Genomic DNA, 18,299 nt, shown 5'->3' with positions numbered 1-18,299 from the left:
CTTCTTGAAATTGAATTTGTGTGAAACATAGTTCAACACCATTAGAAGAGATTGAGAAGTGCTATTTAAAATCAAAACTGCCTTCCGGAAAACACAAATAACAAATAGTACTTGGGTTTTCTTTTTTTCTTTCAAGACATTTTCAGCCTGACTTGGTAAAAATCAGATACAGGAATAACCTTCATTAAGACTAAATGCTTTTGGGTGTGATAGAAATTTTAACATTAAAACAGTTTAAAAATCCTTTACTGATTACATGTAGGACTTCTATGAATAATGTTAGGGTAAGAAGCTTGTGCATGTGTAATAAAAGTGAGCAAAATGAAAAATTCATGAAAGCGAGTGGTGGAGTGGAGGTTTTTAATGTCATTCAAGGTTGATAAAGTTGATAAAGCAAAGCTGCCCCAGGTCAGTAAGAGAAGCTTTGGTTTCTCAGAATCCTGGTTCATGTAAAATATGTTTGCACCTTGAACAAGACTTGACTATGCAAAAAGCACAGTTGATGTTCATAGGCTTTGTTTGCACTGTGCTTTCAGAATCCTGAACAATGTATTCTACTGCAATCTGTTGTCTCCCTTGCGCACACTATAGATTTTTAGTGATCATATCAACACTGATTTTCATGATCACAGTCACCTATTCACATTGCAAGTCTGATGGTTGAATGTTTAACTCCTGTACTTGAAGAGGTAGAATATTGATGGCACAAAAGTGCTTGGTTCCAAGTTAAGCCATATGCTTAACCATCTTTGATACCAACCCAGATCTCAATATCATATTTATCCTTGTTCCAATAGACCATTACCTTTTGCATTAGAATTATTATGAAAATCTGAGAGTTATAAATAGATATTAACACTCTCTTTATCTACGCCTGGACAAATTTTGTGCCAATCTGAAAGGTTCCTCTTAGGAAATGTCTTCCCAAACCACTTCCTCTTACAAGGATCAGTGTGGATGTATCAAATGCAAGAAAAAAAATAATAGGGATAAAAAGCATAATAGGGATGCTTTTTAAATATTTGTGAAAAACCATTTATCTTCTTTCCATTTTTTAGTCAGGAAGGGAATATATGTATGAATAGTTGAGCTACTATAATCCAGAAGTTGTTTTTTTTTTTCATGTATTCTTATTCTTATTTTGATGACGGTGAGCAGAAGGGTGAGTATCCTGGACTTGGGCAAGATTGTTAACTTAGTGTGGGTCTCCCAAAGTGTTACCTTGTTTTGCAGAAATAAGTAAACTTTGTTTCACTAGAGGCATCCCTTTTGTGTAAATAATTAGTTGTTTTAGTGAGAGTTACATTGTGTCAGTGTCAGTTCAGTATATTTAGGAACATGAGACACATGGCGTCAAAATAAGGAAAGAGCATATAGCAAACAGCTTTCTTCTTTTAAGTCTTGGAAAAGCTGAAGGTTTACATAGTATTTACGTGTGCACATATATTACACCCATTGTCCTAGGACATCTGTATGTCTTATAGTTCTGCTTCATGTAGTACAACCTACTTGTACTGAGTGAAGAGTTGTATAAGAGAAGCCTGAATGGTTGTAGAAAGCTTGCTGTAGCAATGGAGCACAGATAATGGAAATAATACATGGGGGAATAAAGCATTGAGGGATTGAGCATATTGTTGAGAGGGTAACATTTGAAGATACCTGCTGAAGTACGTAAATTTTACCAAAACTTTCTTCAAGTTACTGTTCTAATAGTGCAGGCTATTTTTTTTACAACTTGCTTTCCACATAAAAACAACATTACACAATCTATTCGTTCTTTTAGGTACAAGTGTTAAAAGCTGCAGCTTCTGGTGAAGTCAGTGGTAGTATGAAAACTGCAAATGTTGAGAAACTTGAACTGCAGTAGGTTTACAGTTCTACCATATTGGATAACACTCCAGTTTCTCTTGGTTCTCCTCTGTTCTTGCCAAATATACTCCAGAATATTCATCTTTTCTGGTCAAGAATTGGATGAAATGGCATTGAAGTATAATGTAGTAAGCTTCTTGCCCTCTGCCACCAATATTGAGATTGGCCATGGAAAAATATAAGCATAAAGAGCAATTCCAGTGACCAGTTTTGAGTCTTAGTCTGTGTCTAGACTACTAAATTAAACGTGCCTGGAAACTTTACTTGATGCTTAGGGCCAACTGGCACAAAATGGCCTGTTTGTGCTGGTGTATGCTCACCCAGTAAAGCAGAGGCTGCATGCAAACTGTCTATTTGAAGGGGTCTCAAACCTTTTCACTGCTGAATAGTGCCTGGAAATTGGCTGGGAGAGTCCTGGTTGATGTGGGCCACAAGCATGCCGGGGAATATTTTAACAAATTACTGGTAGTCTCATTTAGTGACGGAGAACACTTCCTGACCTTGCCTTGCTTTTTTTCTCGCACTTTTTCTTCCTTTTGGGAGACAGGAAGAAAATGGTCAAAGGAAATAACAAGCAGGAGTAAGGAGGGACACTTCTAAACTTCTGTATCAAAGCAGTAATAGCTCTTAGAGCAGAACTGCCTCACTTAGTCCAGTTTATTGCTAGCCCATATCTCTAGACAAATGTAGGAAAAGCAGGTAGAGCCTAGGAGGAATTGAGAGGGTTTCAGATGTCCTGCTGGCTTAAAAGAATTGCATGATTTTGCTGAAAGGTCTCCAAAGGTTCTTTTGTTTTTAAAAAGAATCTGTCAAATGCTACACTAATTTGAGTATTTTTCATTGGAAAAGGGTCATGCTGTGATGACAGTGTGTAATAAAGGGAGGAGTTGTTTCAGGAGTACAGTGTGAAAGAATGTTTAAAGGAGAAGTAATTGGCTTATCTAACATTTTGACGATGTACAGGAAGAGAACCATAGGTTTGGTAGACTCTCCCAAATTAGAAGAAATTAATGAAGATAGTGTTTTATATACAGTCATTTTTGGTTTGCATTGCTCTCCTGCAAAATGCTTTCTTTTACTAAACATTTTTGTCAACCACAAACCACTGTCTGCTTAGAGTATTTATTAAGTGGGGAATGAGCACAGGTTTCATAGTCTCTTCTTAAAACTTTTAAAATATCATCCACAATGCTCTCACTTAGTCTTTTACAGCTTTATTTTACATGTACAGTTTTGTCTTTTATTTTTGCAGAGGATGACAAATAGCAGCAGCTCCCCTAGCCTTCTCAATGACAGTGCCAAGCAGTACGCAGGCCATGGTAAGTACTTTTAAAGTAATATGTATAGAAGTATGTTTGGAAATTTAAGAGATTCACTTTAGTAAAATTGAGAGTTAAGGGAGGGTTTTTTTTCTCCTCTGATTTGATTTGAGATGCAGTAGAACTTTATTTTTTAACAGTAATGTATTGTGTGATTACTTGTAATCCAAAGCTGAAGTGCTACTGAACTCATAAATTTTCAGCCTTTTCTTTGCTCCAGTGGGGAAAAACTTAAAAAAAAAAAAAATCATTATCGGTATTGTTGCTTCAAGTAAAATGCTAGTTTGGATATCCACTGTAAAGCACTGATAGCTTAAATAAGCATTTATGTTGCTCTACAATAGTATCGCTTTTTATTGTGCTTTTCAAGTAAGTTATTGTGTGGAATGAATGTACAGGTTTTTATTCTTAAATTTAGGCTGTGCTGTTTTTGTGAAATGTATCACATATTCTTTATTAAAAATCATCGGTTAAGTTTTGTCCTGTAAACAGTACTTTACATCTTTTATTTTTTCCCCTGCTAACGAGAATGTGGTTTTCAGCCAAACAAAATGTCTCCATAGTGCAGGCCAACATACTTGCTAAATTACTGTGGAGGGTATATTGAACTTCTGTAATGCACTTGTCAGAATCGCTTTCCAAATTATAACAGGCACTGCAGATTATTTCAGCTATAGCTGTCAAACTAACTTCTTTAAAGAAAAGGATATTACTCCCTTATGGCAGGGACATACATTTAAAATATATTTCTGCTCTGAAAATTACTGTGTAAATGATGTTCTAGAAATCGATTTGCATGTCTGACCGTGCAGCCAGTCTACTTACTAGGGTTATAATTTTTTAAGCATGGTAGTAACTACAATAAAATTAACTTGCTTGAAAGTTGAAATTTGTTGTTTTGTTTTGTCTTGTTTTTTCCCTTCCTCCTGGTTAATTTCCAGTAAGTTTTGTGATTTATTCTACTTCTTTTTTCTCACCAAACAATTAGCTATTCAAGGCAGTGGAGGTCTCCAGTTTTAAATGCAGTCAGAGTTTGACTGTGACAGGCCAAATAGTGATGGTGATGCATGCGAAGGAAAGAAACCAGTTTAAATTCTGTTGTGCCTTAGGTTCTTTTCTTCTCTCCCCACCCCAAGCTGTGCTTCACTTGTAGAATTACCCCTTTAAGGAGTATTGATTAATGTTGAAGAAAGTGTTTCATCAAAACAGCAATGTTTACACCTGGCAGTCATCTGCTAATTTGACAGCTCTGCCCATGCAGTTTGGAGTTTTAAGTTGCATCTGTGATTGTTATTCAGTTTTTTGTGCTTCAACTCTGGAAGGGATGCATAGCAATGAAGAAAAAGCAATAAAAAGCTACTAATAGAATGTAGATTTTTGCTACCTTTAGTTCTGATTTAAATTTGTGCAGAACAGTGACAGGACAAATAAGATCCACATCGTTATTTGTAAGTCTGTGTTATATAGACAATTACTAACTTCAGGTAACTGGAGAGGAAGGCTTTGAAACTGGACATTAAATAATGTCAACAGCAATTAAACTTACTAACTTCTGCTAATAAGCCCCATTTCAATTGAGCAGTTGCACAGAATCTTATAAATGCTGTATTTTTTAGCAGTGTGGTTGCTAAACTTAGTTTTGTCAAAAGGATTTTTTCCATACAGAATTGTTAAAAAATGTAAAATTTCTTTTTAATATTAGAGGTATATAACATGTTGTTTTACATTCTTTGTACAGATCCACTAACTTCACCAAATTCATCCTTGTTTAATGACTTTGCTGCCCTCAGCGTGTCTCAAAGGAGGAAGGTAGGCAACAACTAACTCTTTAAGTAGCATATTTGTATATGAGTTGACAGGGAGGATGATCTGGAATAACTTGAAATCCATGTGAAATAAGGATGGTTCTTCTAATGTTACTAGATTTATTTTACTATGTTGCTGCTGATGTAAATAAGATCTTACTACTTCATTTTTGCTACACCAGATCAGACTGCTGCTGCTATTAAGAAATATTCCAAGCACTTGTAAACTGAAGTTTATAAGAATGCTTTGAATATGAAAATTAGGACATAGCCCATTGAATTTGAAAACAAATTATTTTTATTGTACTGAGGCACAAGACAAGCCACCTGCAAGCTTTCATGGCAACAAGTTCTGTATACTTTAAGAATCATTCCCCCATTTGTTTATACATGATGTGAAAGTAATTCTTAGAGTTTGAAATGCATTTACTTTGAAAAACACTCTATTATTGGGAAGCTGGGGTTTGGGTTTTTTTTTCCTCTCTAATCAGTATTGAGAAATCTTTCTTTTGCTGAGGGCTAGAAAGCATCTTCAAAGACCTTTGACCTGCGCCAACACAGGTTGTGGTGTTTTCCTGTTATACACTTACAAACGCAGTGGCTGGAATAAGAGACAAAAATCTGGTTACACCAGAGTTCCTTCTCATTTTTGTGAACAGTGGCGTATCAAAAAAGACATCTTGTCCCAACCAGTTATCAGATTTTACTTTTACTGATGACTTTCATGTTTTACTACTCTTCTTATTAGCGACATGATCCTGATCTTTCCTGTAGTTGATAATGCATTGTCCTGAAAACATGCTACATCAGCATGCTTGTGACTTTTCATAGAGCTTCATTTGTGTGTTGGCAGTTAGGAGCTCTGTATCATTCCTGCAGGTGAAGATTGGGCTTAAAGATAATTACCATAGTTGGCCCATCAGACTAATGTTTCTTGAAATGAAATTCTGTTGTAGAATGTTAACTTCCTAATATTATAATGTATCCAAACTACATGGAATCTCTGAATTGCCCTTTTCCTTATCCACTTACTGAGGATTGTAAGAATGAAAATAAGCATACATTCCTTTTTAAGTCAGGCTGCGAGCACTATATATATGTGTGCAAGTGTGAGTGTATGCTTATGTATATAAACAGCATACCAAAAGAAAATGCACTATCATACAGAAGTATTACCAGAGGACCACTGCCTCTAATATTAGAAATTACTTCAAAGTTAATTAAAACAGTAGAAAATGGAAAGAGATTAATGTTTGAGTGTAAAGCTCAAATAATTCAAAGCTCAAATACTGATGTAGAGTCTTTTCTGACTTGATCCCTTTTTTCCCCAAGAAAAAAATCAACAAATTAAGCCACTTGCTGTTAAAATAGTATCAAGAGAAAGATTTATCTGTGAAACTGATTGACTTGGATTTTTTTCCAATTAATATTTCAGACTTTACTGGCATTAATTGAGAGATGTTTGTGTTTTGCTTTGCATATTAATAATGTATTGTTTATTATGACTGCTATTTTGTAATGTATGTTTGCATAAAAGGTTGTTAAATAATACCAGTAATGGGGAAGTTTTCGTCTAATATTACTCGAGCTGTCTAAAATCTGGGCATCCAGGCTCCCTCTATAGTCAGTAGAGAGAGATGAGCAGCTTAAAGGAGCATTCAGCTCACATTGAGAAAAGTATTTTGGAAAAGACTGGATGTCAGTGAGTGACTGCTTTAAGTGGATAAACATTGATGGCTGAAGTTATGAGAAATTAATTACACTTTTGTGACTGGCTGACTTTTACTACCAGACAATACATTGCAAATAGTCATGAATGTAGTTTCTTAATATTTTTAGTATTTTTTGAGTGCAATATTCAAATTGTATTAAGTGATTTCCTCAAAAGCACTAAATGCTTGAGTGCTAGGTATTTAAAAACTTGTGTGATTTCCCCCCATCCCAGTAACTGGGGTTTATTTAGAGCTTGAGCAATGTGATTTATCAGGCCAGTGCTTGATGCCTGCTGTAATGCAAGATAGAGAGCCTTCTAGAAGCGCATGCTTCTGTTCATTGACTGTAAAGGGAGCCTTGGTGACTAACTCAAATGTAGAAGTTTACAACATCTACTATTTGAAAAAAAACTTTCCATTTTCTTGCTAAGAGCCCAGGGCTAAGGTTTTGTTTGTTCTGAACTAGCTGGCAAAACCAGCATTTCCTTCGTTTATCACTGACTTGGAGGACAGATATAATACAGTCTTGGTAAGTGAATAAAGAGCAATCACTTTTCCTTTACAAATTAGAATTGCAATATTTTAAATATTTAGAACTATGAAGTTATTTGCAATTATGTAAAAACTGCATGTTTGTTGTGTAAAACCGTGAATAGTTTCTGTAAAAGCATGTAATATGTAGCTGTGTTAAGCAAGGAAGTTAAGTTTATTAATCTGTGTTGTCTCTGGATATTGCTGATCGTGTTATTCTGGCAGCCCTTTAACAATGGGCAAGCCATATGGACGTAAATATTTGATATCAATAAAATATTAAAGATAAGACTTGATGATTGTAATTCTGAATATCCTTGCTTTTTAATTAGGCAGCTTTTTTGAAACTAAGTGTGACTGGACTATTCACATTGCTTATGATTATTTTGATGTTTAAAGACGTTCTATTTTTTGTTTAAAAAGTAAACATAGTCCTTGAATTTTTATGAACATTCTCGAGGTTTTCTTCTCTGTTTAGAAATTATTAAACTGCATTTCAATTTTAGATTTCAGGAAAGCTAAGATTACTATTTAAAGACATTTTTATAGGATACTTAAAATGAAATCAAAGGAGCTAAGTATTTCTGTAGATGGAGCCTTGGTGGAGGTTCTGTCAACTGTAAAACCTTCTGGATTTACTGTCCGGTTGTTGTAACTCCACATGCAGTAAGACAAGCAACCTTAAAGTGAATTTCCTATAAGAGATTTTCAGGTAAGTATTAATCTACAATGCACAAATAGGATTTATTGAAGCATGGAACAAAAGCTAGAGTTAGTGATAGACTAACCCTCTTTCCTGAGAATAATGATGTCACACTTACTTTATTTTTTTCTTCAAATACATGTTATGCTTGTTAAAAATAGGGTGGCATTCTGAACTTGAACTTCTTGGGTGTTTTTCCTAAATTGGCTTTAGCCATTATCTAGAAAAACGCTCCTCTCTAAACCCTGAAATGATCTGGTTGGAAGACTGCTTGCATTCATTTTGGTCGTTCCGGTAAACAGTTCATAAAAACATATGCAACATAACTGATCAGAATCTGTTGCTAAGGGAATGACAGCTCAGTGCACTAAAAAGAAAATCTATGATGAAACTTTTGTTTAAATGTGTTCTGAGGCTGTTGCCACCAATCCCGGCTAAAGGGTTTCCCTACTTGTCACTGGTCAGCCTTACGGGGTAGTGAAAAGCATTGCTTTTACATTTTACTTTGTTTTTTCATACCTTCAATCCTCATGAAAACTGAACTCTTCTGAAAAGTTCCTAACATTGGTTTATTTCCATTTTATTTTTTTAATTGTTCAGTCACACCTAGAGGAGGGCCATTAAGGTGAGAACCACTGTTAGTCCACAGGCTGCAAGGAGTGAACCAAATCCTGTAGTGAACATCTTTCAATACAATTTTAATGCTATTTTGTATGTATTTTAAAGGAATTTTTTTGTAGAACTCCTTCCATTGGTTTTAGGTGACTAAAAGCCAGGACCAAAAGACTCTAAACTAGATTAGAATGGAAAGTATAGGAGAGATTATTTGGACTGCAGTTCACCCAGAGCAGGGTGCTGCTGTTTAGTGCTCTCTGTGGAGATCTACAGCAAAAGAGACTGGACAGCAGACTTCTTTAATTCATATACTTTGATCAGCAGTAATAAATGTGCAGAGAAAATAATTTTGAAACAAAAGACTGTCTGTAAGCCTAGTCTGCATAAATGCAAGCTTTTTAATGAGTACAAGGAGAGTTTCTCCTCTCACTTTAAAAGAAAACAATAAAGCTAACTTCAGGTCCTGTGGAAACCAAATTCTTAAGACCTAAACTATTGCTAGTTTATTTTTGAGTGTCCTGTCCTCCATCTAGTTTTGTTACCTGTTGGGAAGCTATATTTCTCTCCAGCTTCCTGTCTCCAGCTCTGTCTTGACACCTGTGATCCCTGATCTTAATATTGTTCAGTGGTGTTCATTGAAAAGGCACATGTGCCATGTTTGGTCTTGCTGTATTTACCTTTAATGAAAATGTGCTGACAGTTGTTTCATGTTTCATAGCCTCCTGAATACCGTCTCAGAAGTGTGAATCATGTTCTGAGAAGTTGAGGGGTCATTACCAAACAGCACGTCATGTTACTGTGCTGTAAACTGCAGAATTATGGCTGCACAGACTTTGTAATGTACCTGGGCTAAATTTATATTTCAAACCTGAAATTTTCCTTCTGGGATTATACACCCCTAGTGCAATACTAAAACATTACAGTTTCTAAGTGATGCAAAAAAAAGTTGTTGCAGGAATATATAAAGACAGACTATTCAGACTATGTGTTTTAAGGGCACGATATCATCTAACCTGTTTTACATTTTTTCTTTGGAATAGTAGTTAGTTATTGGAATTGTTCCTTGGTTGTATGCTCTTGCTGTTGTATGCTCTGCTGTAATTACTACATAGTATGGCATTTTTCATTTTTGAGTGTGACATGGGAGAATATATTATTCACATTCATTTTTGTGTATGGATTAGTGATCATTGTGTTATGTAAAAAATCGAATTATTAAAGCACTTCCTTTTAGAAATATGTAACATTTTTACGTTGATGAGGAGGCATCATATTTTTGTTGCCTCATCCTATTATGTATTTGAAGGAAAAGAGCAAAAGAAGATGACTGCATAGCGCAGCGCTTTAGAATTGTATTAAAAAGACCTTTACTTGTTTTGATTTTGTATCTAAGCAGGTCAGATATATGTTATGACATACAGACATCTAAAACTGTAAATGCTACCCTCGCTCCCCATTTTTAAAGCATAACTTTTCAGTTAGCCACCCAGACTTTGTCAGGTGCAGCTTACAAGCTGAAGCAGTTAACTACAAATGTAACTTTAATGTGCAAGATGCTTTTGCTTATATTTACAAGCTTTATTTGATTCTTTCTATGCCAAGATGTATGTAGTCTTTAAGAGTGATTTGCAGTAAAATAATTGAAAGATTTTTTAAACTTGTGCACACATTTGTTGAAGATACTACACAAATATTTAAAGCAGGTAGAAAATACACCGTTTTTGAGAAATCATATGCTTAGTAAAGACCAGAGTAAAAGTTGTATCGGTCTTTAGTCCTCTTTTACCTATATTTTGGGTTCTTAACTATGCATCATTTTTCCTCTATTTTTATAAGTAATATAAAAACTTCTGGCCTATTAGAAAAGATACCTTTAAACATTAAAAAAAACCTGTAGTTTGCTCACTGTGTGCTCCTTTAGGAATGGAGTTTTTGAAAGTACATCTTGGGGTTCTGGTACTCTGGCAAGTCCTTGCTACACGGTTAGTACTATCTGCTCTAATGATGTTGGAAAAAACCTGCTTTTCCACCAGCTTATTTCAATTCAGCAGGTGGAGTTTCTTAGTAAAGAACTTTGTCAGTATAACTACATCCGTGCTAGGTTTTAGCTGTTGTGGTAATTCATACCTCATCCAACCTAGCAAAATTGGTGAGAAAAGATTTGACTTAGAGATCTGTCAGTTTTCCTTAGCTCCTTCTGAACTATTCAAGATTTTCATGTTTACAGCATATATACTTATGAAATACACCTTTTAGTGTACACCTGAAAAGTTTTCCTTAGCTATGGTTTAAAATGCATGATGTAATGCCTGATCTGTTGCAGCTTTCACTCTAAAATTTGATTGAAACAAGAATGGTTTTTTTTCAGTGATGAAATATGCTGCTCTGGAATAAGACCTATTTCCATGCCAAATTGCACATTTTAGTTTTCTTTGGGTAGAAGAGTCTTTTGTGTTTGACTCTGTATGATACTTTTAATTAGTGAAAGTTTTATTCCCAGCCAAACCCAGGGTTTCATGAACAATTTAAAAAAACGGTTCCAGATGGAAGGGTGGCTAGTTTGTAAGTGCATGTAATCTCAATGTATAACATTATAAACTTTAAAATTATAAACATATAAACTTTATAAATGTTAGCGTACTCTTCCTTTTTTCATAAAAAAGAAAAAAACCCACACCACCCAACAGCAAATACCAACCAAATACACACTTAATTATTTTTTAACCTGTTGACCAGGCTCCTATTCCATTTTTGGGGGATATCAAATTAAAAAAATTGGTTCCAACCTTCAGAAGTTGAGATACAGAAAATAAATATTGTCTGCCTCTCTACCAGTGAGAGGTTGTAATGAAAGAGGAAGAAGAGAGAGTATCTTGGTTAGCAACAAACCCAAACCACGTGAAGGGGTTTGTAGCTCTATTGGCCATATATATAAGCTCTAAAGCTTAAAAAATAACAAGAAGACAACTTCTCTTTTTCATATTACCAGCTTGCAAATCTGTTAGAATATTCCTGGCAACTGTACCTAATGTTCAAGTGTAACATCCTGTAGAACTTATTACTAAATCCAGTTACGCAGTTGTATTAACAATTAAGATGCTTCTTAGCAGGTTGTGCAGCAAATAGTAGGAAGAAAACAGACTTGCTAAACATGTTCCCAAAGTTCTTGTTGAATGAACGGGAAGCAAGTAATTAAGCTGACTTGAGGAATGTTTTCTAGCGTCGGCTAATTAAGTTACTCATCTGTAGTACTGTTCTGATGTGAAGATGCTACTCAGGAAGGACCTTTTTGTTTTTCGAGTGGATTTCTTTTGTTCAAGTGTAATATTTCTCAGACTTTGGGGGTTTATCTTTCATAATGTAACACCTTCCCTCTAATCACGCCAACCAATAGCTTCCTATCATTAATTGCTGGCAGCAGCTTGGTTCTACAGCGCAAGGGTTATGATTATTAGCTATGGTTGAAAGTGCTTACCCTTCTCACCCTGGGGAGCCAAGCTGTTGCTAGCAATTAAAGGTAGTTAGCTGTTCCCTGCCTTATGTAAACATTTGCAGCCAGTAATTACTACTTCTTCTCACTTCTTTGCCCTGGAGGAACTGAACTCTTCCAGTAATGCTTTGTAATAATTTGGTTTTGTTGTTTTTTTCCTTTCTCTTAGATTTCATTTTAATTATTGTAGTTTAACCTTATTTTTCCATTTAAAAATAATTGTGATGTTTTTGACCTTTCACAACTCATTTGGAACTTGTAACCATATTGGGAGTTGCAATCTAGTTTGAGAAATACTTGCTAAAAGATTATGAAGTATTTAAATGCTTTAGCCACCTTCCTTCCCCTCAAAAAAAAGTTCAGTATATTGAACTATCCCTTTATCTGTATGGCTGAACAGGTTTTTTTACCTCATAGAAAGACTTTTCGGAAGGCAAAAATGCAATTGCTTGTGTAATCGTCTAAGAGAAATTGTCCCCATGTGAAGAAATTGGGTTGGTTTGTCCAGATTGACATGCCTCTGTTTTAGGTACATACGTTAGTTCAGTTTGGAAATGATCAGTGGATGCTGACTTCTTGCTTGTTTCAAGATGTGCTATTCTTTTTCTGTTGCTTTATTTGCTGCTCTGTGTAGAGGGCAGGAATGTAGTAAAGTTGAAGCTGCTCAGTCTATTTGATCTTTCCTTTCTATTGAATCTCTTCTCATGGCAGACACTTTTTTTCTGTGTTTTCTGATCTCCTGTAAATTCAGATTAGACTTCTGAATCAGATACCATTTTGCTCTTTGAAAACAAGTGTAATTTAGAATTATTTTGATGCAAATAGACTGAAATTTATTTCCAAATGTTAATATTTTATTGTCCATCTTCTAATCTGAACAATGAAATCCTGGCCTGGTAATCTGGTGATGTTTTATAGTAGATAATGAAAGTAAAATTTTCATTTAGTCTCGCCCACTTTTTAGTTTAATTTTTTCATACCAGTAGGCCAAGAGCTACTGGTATATGAACTCATATTGTCTCTGTGTTGCTTTATGACGTAGAATTGACCATTGCTCCTCTCCCCTTTATGGCACTTCATAAAGCCTAAAATACAGTTTCATTTTGTTGCCTGGAATCTGAATCTCATTGTAACCGAAATAGCTTTTCTCCACGTTGGCTCAGTTCTTTTGTTTTGGTTCTCCTTTTCAAAATATTTATAGATCACCTTTTATTATGGAGAATTAAAAGAACCCTTTATGAATAGGAATGTGTTTGGACACTGGGTTGTAGCCCAGTAGTCTGAGGCAGACTGTGCCCCTGCACTTGGTAGAACATGGAAAGAGAGGGGGAAGCTGCCAAGGAAACTGTTACTCTTCATTATGCTATTATTTCCAATAGCCAGTAGCCAGACTAAGAAAAACACATACTGCATTCAAACCCTGCCCTAAAGTCCAATGTTATTTGTATGTCTGGCTTCTCAGACCTTACAGCTTTGCAGTTTATGATACTAGTAGTCCTTCTGAATTGCTAAAGTGGTACGTTGCCCAATAGTTGAGTGATTCTCCCAATAAATAACCAATATTTAGATTTACTGTGATCAAGTTTGCATTTGAATTATAGGAGGACTTCATGCCTACCTGTCACACAGTTTACCAAATTTCTAATTGGTACAGCAAAATTCAGTCTTGTTTATTGTTATTAGAGTTGGTTAACTTGATCTTCATGGAGTTTATTGCCTTTGTAGTTCATAGTCAGTGTTGGTATCCTTGGATTTTTTTTGTTGTGGTGTGTTTTTTTTGTTTTAGGCAAATGAGCTACTAGAGACTCTTCTCAGTTTTAATTCTTTCCAAAGCTTTCAGCCTAGAAGTTTTCAGGGAAGTAGACGAGGGAATCTGTTTAGGTTTTGGTTTTTGCAGCTGTTTTATGGTAGTTTTGTCCTGTGTTTTACGAATTGTTTGTGTGTGAGTGGGAAATCTTCTCCAATTAGATTCTTGCCTTGTTTCCTAAGGAACAATTTTTAAAATGCATATCAAGATATACATTGCTAAGATTTCTAAGGTACCAGCTGAAGTAAATATCTGAAAAAAGGTAAGTTAAGTTTTGATTAATTAAAAAGTGGTCTATGTCCAGATGATGATAGTTACATTTTCACATCAGAAAACCACAGCAAAAGGAAGACAGACCAACCCCTGCAATTTGGTCCAGTTGTTGGTATAATTGGTATAAAAGGTCCTGGTATAAATATGTGCATACATGATGAAATATTTCTTTTGGTGGTATTTGCCATCTTGGTAGGTACACATTGGTTTGAAAGCACAGAGAAATTTGGAGAACTTCTGTACTTTACCTGTTTGAAAGTCTTTAACAGATTCCCCCCCCCGTGTTTTTTTTTTTAATTTAATGTTCATATCATGCTTTATAAATGATTTCATTTGTAGAGATCATTACCGATGTAATAGAAATGTCACTCGTATCGAGGCACAAGTACTTCCTGCATGTTCACTTCTTCAAGCATGTTTTATTTTCTCAAGTTTAATGAGTTTCCAATGCATTTATCATGGTAATTCTTGTCTGTCTTCACTTAAGACAGCAGCTGAAGTTAGTCCTCTGAATATTAACTTGAGCAGAACTGTTTTTCTCATTGAGTTCTGCTGCAATTGGCTATGCAGTTCTATCTGATTTTTAAAAGCAAGTCTTCAGGAGATGAGTCTTGGCAAATTAGAACTTAAAAAGAAGCATACAAAAGCCAATGTTAATTTCTTCTTTGACAGAAATCTCAAGGGAAGTGTTAGAGTTCAGTGTTATGATGTGATTGAAGGTATCTATTTGAGAAGTACGGATTTTTTTTTTTTTTAATTTTTACAGAATTCCCCAATTTGAATTCCCCAATTTGTACTCATATGTCAGTGGCTGACTTGTGATGGAAAGTTTTGCTTACAAATAATTAGTAGTCCTGATATTTATTTCCATTTTTTAAAGATTTGTTTATTATAACCAAATAGTCAGGATTGAAAGGAAACAGTCTCAGATAAATTTTACTTGCAAATTGTTTCCTATTCCACCAATCCAGAAATCTTATCACAGTGTAATACCTATTTTAGTGTAGCTTTAGATGGAGGGTTGTTAGGAGTGGCCTGGTTTCTCTCCTTCTTTTTCGTAGCCCAGGAAGTATCGACTGGGGATGCTGGATGAGAGGATAGTTCCGGTGGGATCAAAAGCAAGAAAATCAAAGAACCCTATCGGCTGTCTGGCTGACAGGTGTAAAACAGGAGTACCCATCAATATGGTTTGGTGGAACAGAGTCACAGAAAACAATTTACAGGTAAAATTATTTTTTACTAGTCACTTTTTCAGTATTTTGGATGCTTTATTTTAAATCTTGGAAAATGTTAGAAGCAGTTACTCCAAATATGGATTGAGAACGGATCAAATATTTATTTCACAAAGTAGGCATAGTGGCCCTCTAGGAGAGTGACTTGGAGATGTTTTATTCTTTTCACCCACTGCTGTGCTATGTACTCTGCTTGATTATGTTATAATCTGTGGAGGAGGAGCAAAAATAATCAATAAATGTATTTTAAAAGCAAACAAACACAACCTTTTAATTAAATTTTCATGTGAGGAAAGTTTCTACTGCTAAAATTAGTGATCTTCATTAAAATGATTGATACTTAACGCAAATAAAAAATTCTCTCAGTACAGAATTTGAAGATGTAACCACTATGATCAGAAAGTGTAAATTCTTAAATTTTATGTTGGGATAGTTATATTTCTCAACTTGTGTGTTAAACTTCATTGTTACTTTATTTCTGAATTTTCTTCAACTTCTTAAGAGGGGACAGGTACAGCTGGATTTGAGCATATCTCATACAGAAGTAGCAGGTTATCCTTGGGATGATAATGAAGGATAATTCCAGTCTGGGAGGAATCTGCACTTGTGTGGTGCTTTTGATTCTTCAGAGGTCGTTATTTTAGTCTTCCTGTGAGGATTATGTTCTTTCTGATGTCTTCTAAGTGAGTGAAATGGGTAAACTGACAATAGACATATAACTAGAATTTGTGGCACCTTAAGAATTTCTTTCCGTTCACTAAAGTTCTGCCATGTAAGGGCCAATGTGAAGCTCATAACAGAGCCTTTCCATACCAATACTAGTGTTGCACTAGTTGATGTTTGGACATCTTTGCATTACTGAAATCGGGAGTCGTGGACAGTGTGATGCAGGCAAACCGATTGCGTAGGGGCATTTGGGCTTAAGTCTGTCTGTTTTGCTGCAGGGGAAGCAGCAAAGCCACTGGGGCAGTAAAGATGAAGCATAAAGGAAACATTGGTAGAAGGAGCAGGCATGGTTGCAGAGGAGTGGTTGGAGCCAGTGAGGCACTACTTTTCTCAAGGGAGAGAAGACCGACGGATTGAATTTACCGTGTGTATCTAATGGGAGTGCAAACTTTAATTAGTAGGCAGTTGCTTTAAGAAGAGAGAAACAGAAAATTGCTCTTCAAATTTCATGTGGACGTTAAAGGGCAGGAAAAGCCCTGTTTGTACTCATGTCCTCCGTTGTTTTCTCTGCTGTTCCGTGTCACAGCAAGGTTTGTCGTTGATCTAGTCCACTTAGAGTAGAGCAGAAAAACTTAATGTTCCTGGAGGCTGGAGAGCTAGTAGTCTGAGACTTGAAGCTTCTGGCCAGGAGCAATTGTCTTTTCAGTACCTATGCCCTCCAAAGTTGTGTTGAAAGTGTGGCAATGAGAAGCTCAAGGGCCTCTCAAGATTAGTGGCAATAGCTTGGGATTGGCTGTAGAGCACGTGGCTTTTGAAGAGTGCAATTCCAAACTCCTTTATTGTGCCAGAATCCCAGCTACATAATTGACTTAAACTGTGTACAGCATAAAATTTTGTATTATATGATGCAAGTACATAGCTTCCCATGGAGACATGGGACTTCAGAAAAGCATGTATGTGCATATCTGGTGGAAATAAGAGCAGAAGGATGTTCCAGCCGTGCGAAATAGGAGAAGGGGGAGGGATTGCAGAGAACAGTGGAGTCTGGCAAGAGTGAATGGGGAAAGGTGTAAAAACAGGCTGCAGAGGAGATTATGAGGTTATATGAAGTACTACATAGATGAGAAACTGAATTTTATCTTGATGTTTTCATTCTGATCATTGTAAATCTTTGTATTCTAGTGTGAACATTTTCTAAGTTAGAGCTAAAGCAAAGCTCGAAAATGCTAAAAATTGGAAATTTTAATTATAAAAGCACAAAAAATGGCTGGAGAAGTTTGGTACATGAAACTACTTAAAAACGGGTAGTTTCGTGCTGAAATTTCAGATTGACCTTGTTTTTCTACTTCAGTATGTATATAATCCACAGATAGCACTCCTCTTCAGTATTTTGAAATACAGGCTGTTTAGAGATTTTTGCAGGTGTGAACATAGGTTGTACAAACTGAATTCTGGCTGATAGTGAGTGCTAAGCAACAAGTAGAAAGGTTAAATTATGATGGAGGCACATCTGTTTGAGGGTATCTTTTTTTGTTTATGTTTGAAGATGAGAAAGAAGAATTACACCTCAAAATTACTGAGGGCTTGCAGTGCTGGACAGATGTTGAAGCTTGTGTCTATTTGAATGTCCACTCTTCCAAATGTGTGGTTTAAGATGTGGGAATACACTATTTCGTGGTGCAAAGTTTAGAGATTTTTGTCCGAAAAATGGCTGTTTTAAAAAGCAAAGTGGTTTACAACATGCGTTGTGAAACAGTATAATTGTTTCTCATGCGTGGCTATGAATTTATAATCCAGATCTATTTACTTTAAATACTGTGTTACACTTACATGATTAAAAGAATTGTATTCTAGGTTGTGCATAAAAAAAAAGCAAAAAAAAAACAAATCAAAGTTTGTTCTTCAGTGATATGTCCTACCCTATGTTAGGAAATATCCTGAGCTACTACACCACCACGTGATACATGATAGCAAATGGCAATTCTGCTTAAAATAGTAGGAATAGATACATTGTTTGTTATACAGATCAGTTGTTAAGCACCATGAATAACTGATATTTTTGGTTTTGTTTCTTCAACAAAAAAAATTTGTAAAAATGAATTTTTCAAAAATTTTGCATCAAAAACATGGACTTTTAAAACTTTATAGTTTTTACAGTACTTCGAAGTATTTTGTTAAAGACGTGAAAATATTCTGAGTCTCTAAAAGTTTACCTTTTAGTAAGATCTACTTGCTAAAATGTAACAAAACTTTGCTAGTGGTTTCATTTGTCTGAGC

The 18,299-nt window shown here is 35.5% G+C and overlaps 1 protein-coding gene across 11 annotated transcripts in view; it reads left to right on the top strand.

Annotated features, from left to right (window-relative positions):
• PAN3 (poly(A) specific ribonuclease subunit PAN3) overlaps nucleotides 1–18,299 on the top strand; it is an 81,378-nt gene that overhangs the window by 20,981 nt on the left and 42,098 nt on the right. For 8 of the 11 annotated variants that reach the window (XM_075139850.1, XM_075139851.1, XM_075139847.1 and 5 more), the window contains 4 exons: nucleotides 3,122–3,188; nucleotides 4,927–4,997; nucleotides 7,172–7,234; nucleotides 15,186–15,347. In XM_075139850.1, the coding sequence (XP_074995951.1) occupies nucleotides 3,122–3,188; nucleotides 4,927–4,997; nucleotides 7,172–7,234; nucleotides 15,186–15,347 (363 nt within the window). The remainder of the gene's footprint in view (nucleotides 1–3,121; nucleotides 3,189–4,926; nucleotides 4,998–7,171; nucleotides 7,235–15,185; nucleotides 15,348–18,299) is intronic. The other 3 variants (XM_075139848.1, XM_075139855.1, XM_075139853.1) reach the window with 3 other exon arrangements.

This window comes from Calonectris borealis, chromosome 1, assembly GCF_964195595.1.
Source record: "Calonectris borealis chromosome 1, bCalBor7.hap1.2, whole genome shotgun sequence".
In the NCBI taxonomy this organism is placed as follows: Eukaryota; Metazoa; Chordata; class Aves; order Procellariiformes; family Procellariidae; genus Calonectris; species Calonectris borealis.
The sequence above is the reverse complement of the archived record's forward strand: the minus strand, read 5'-3'. Positions and strand labels throughout refer to the sequence as shown.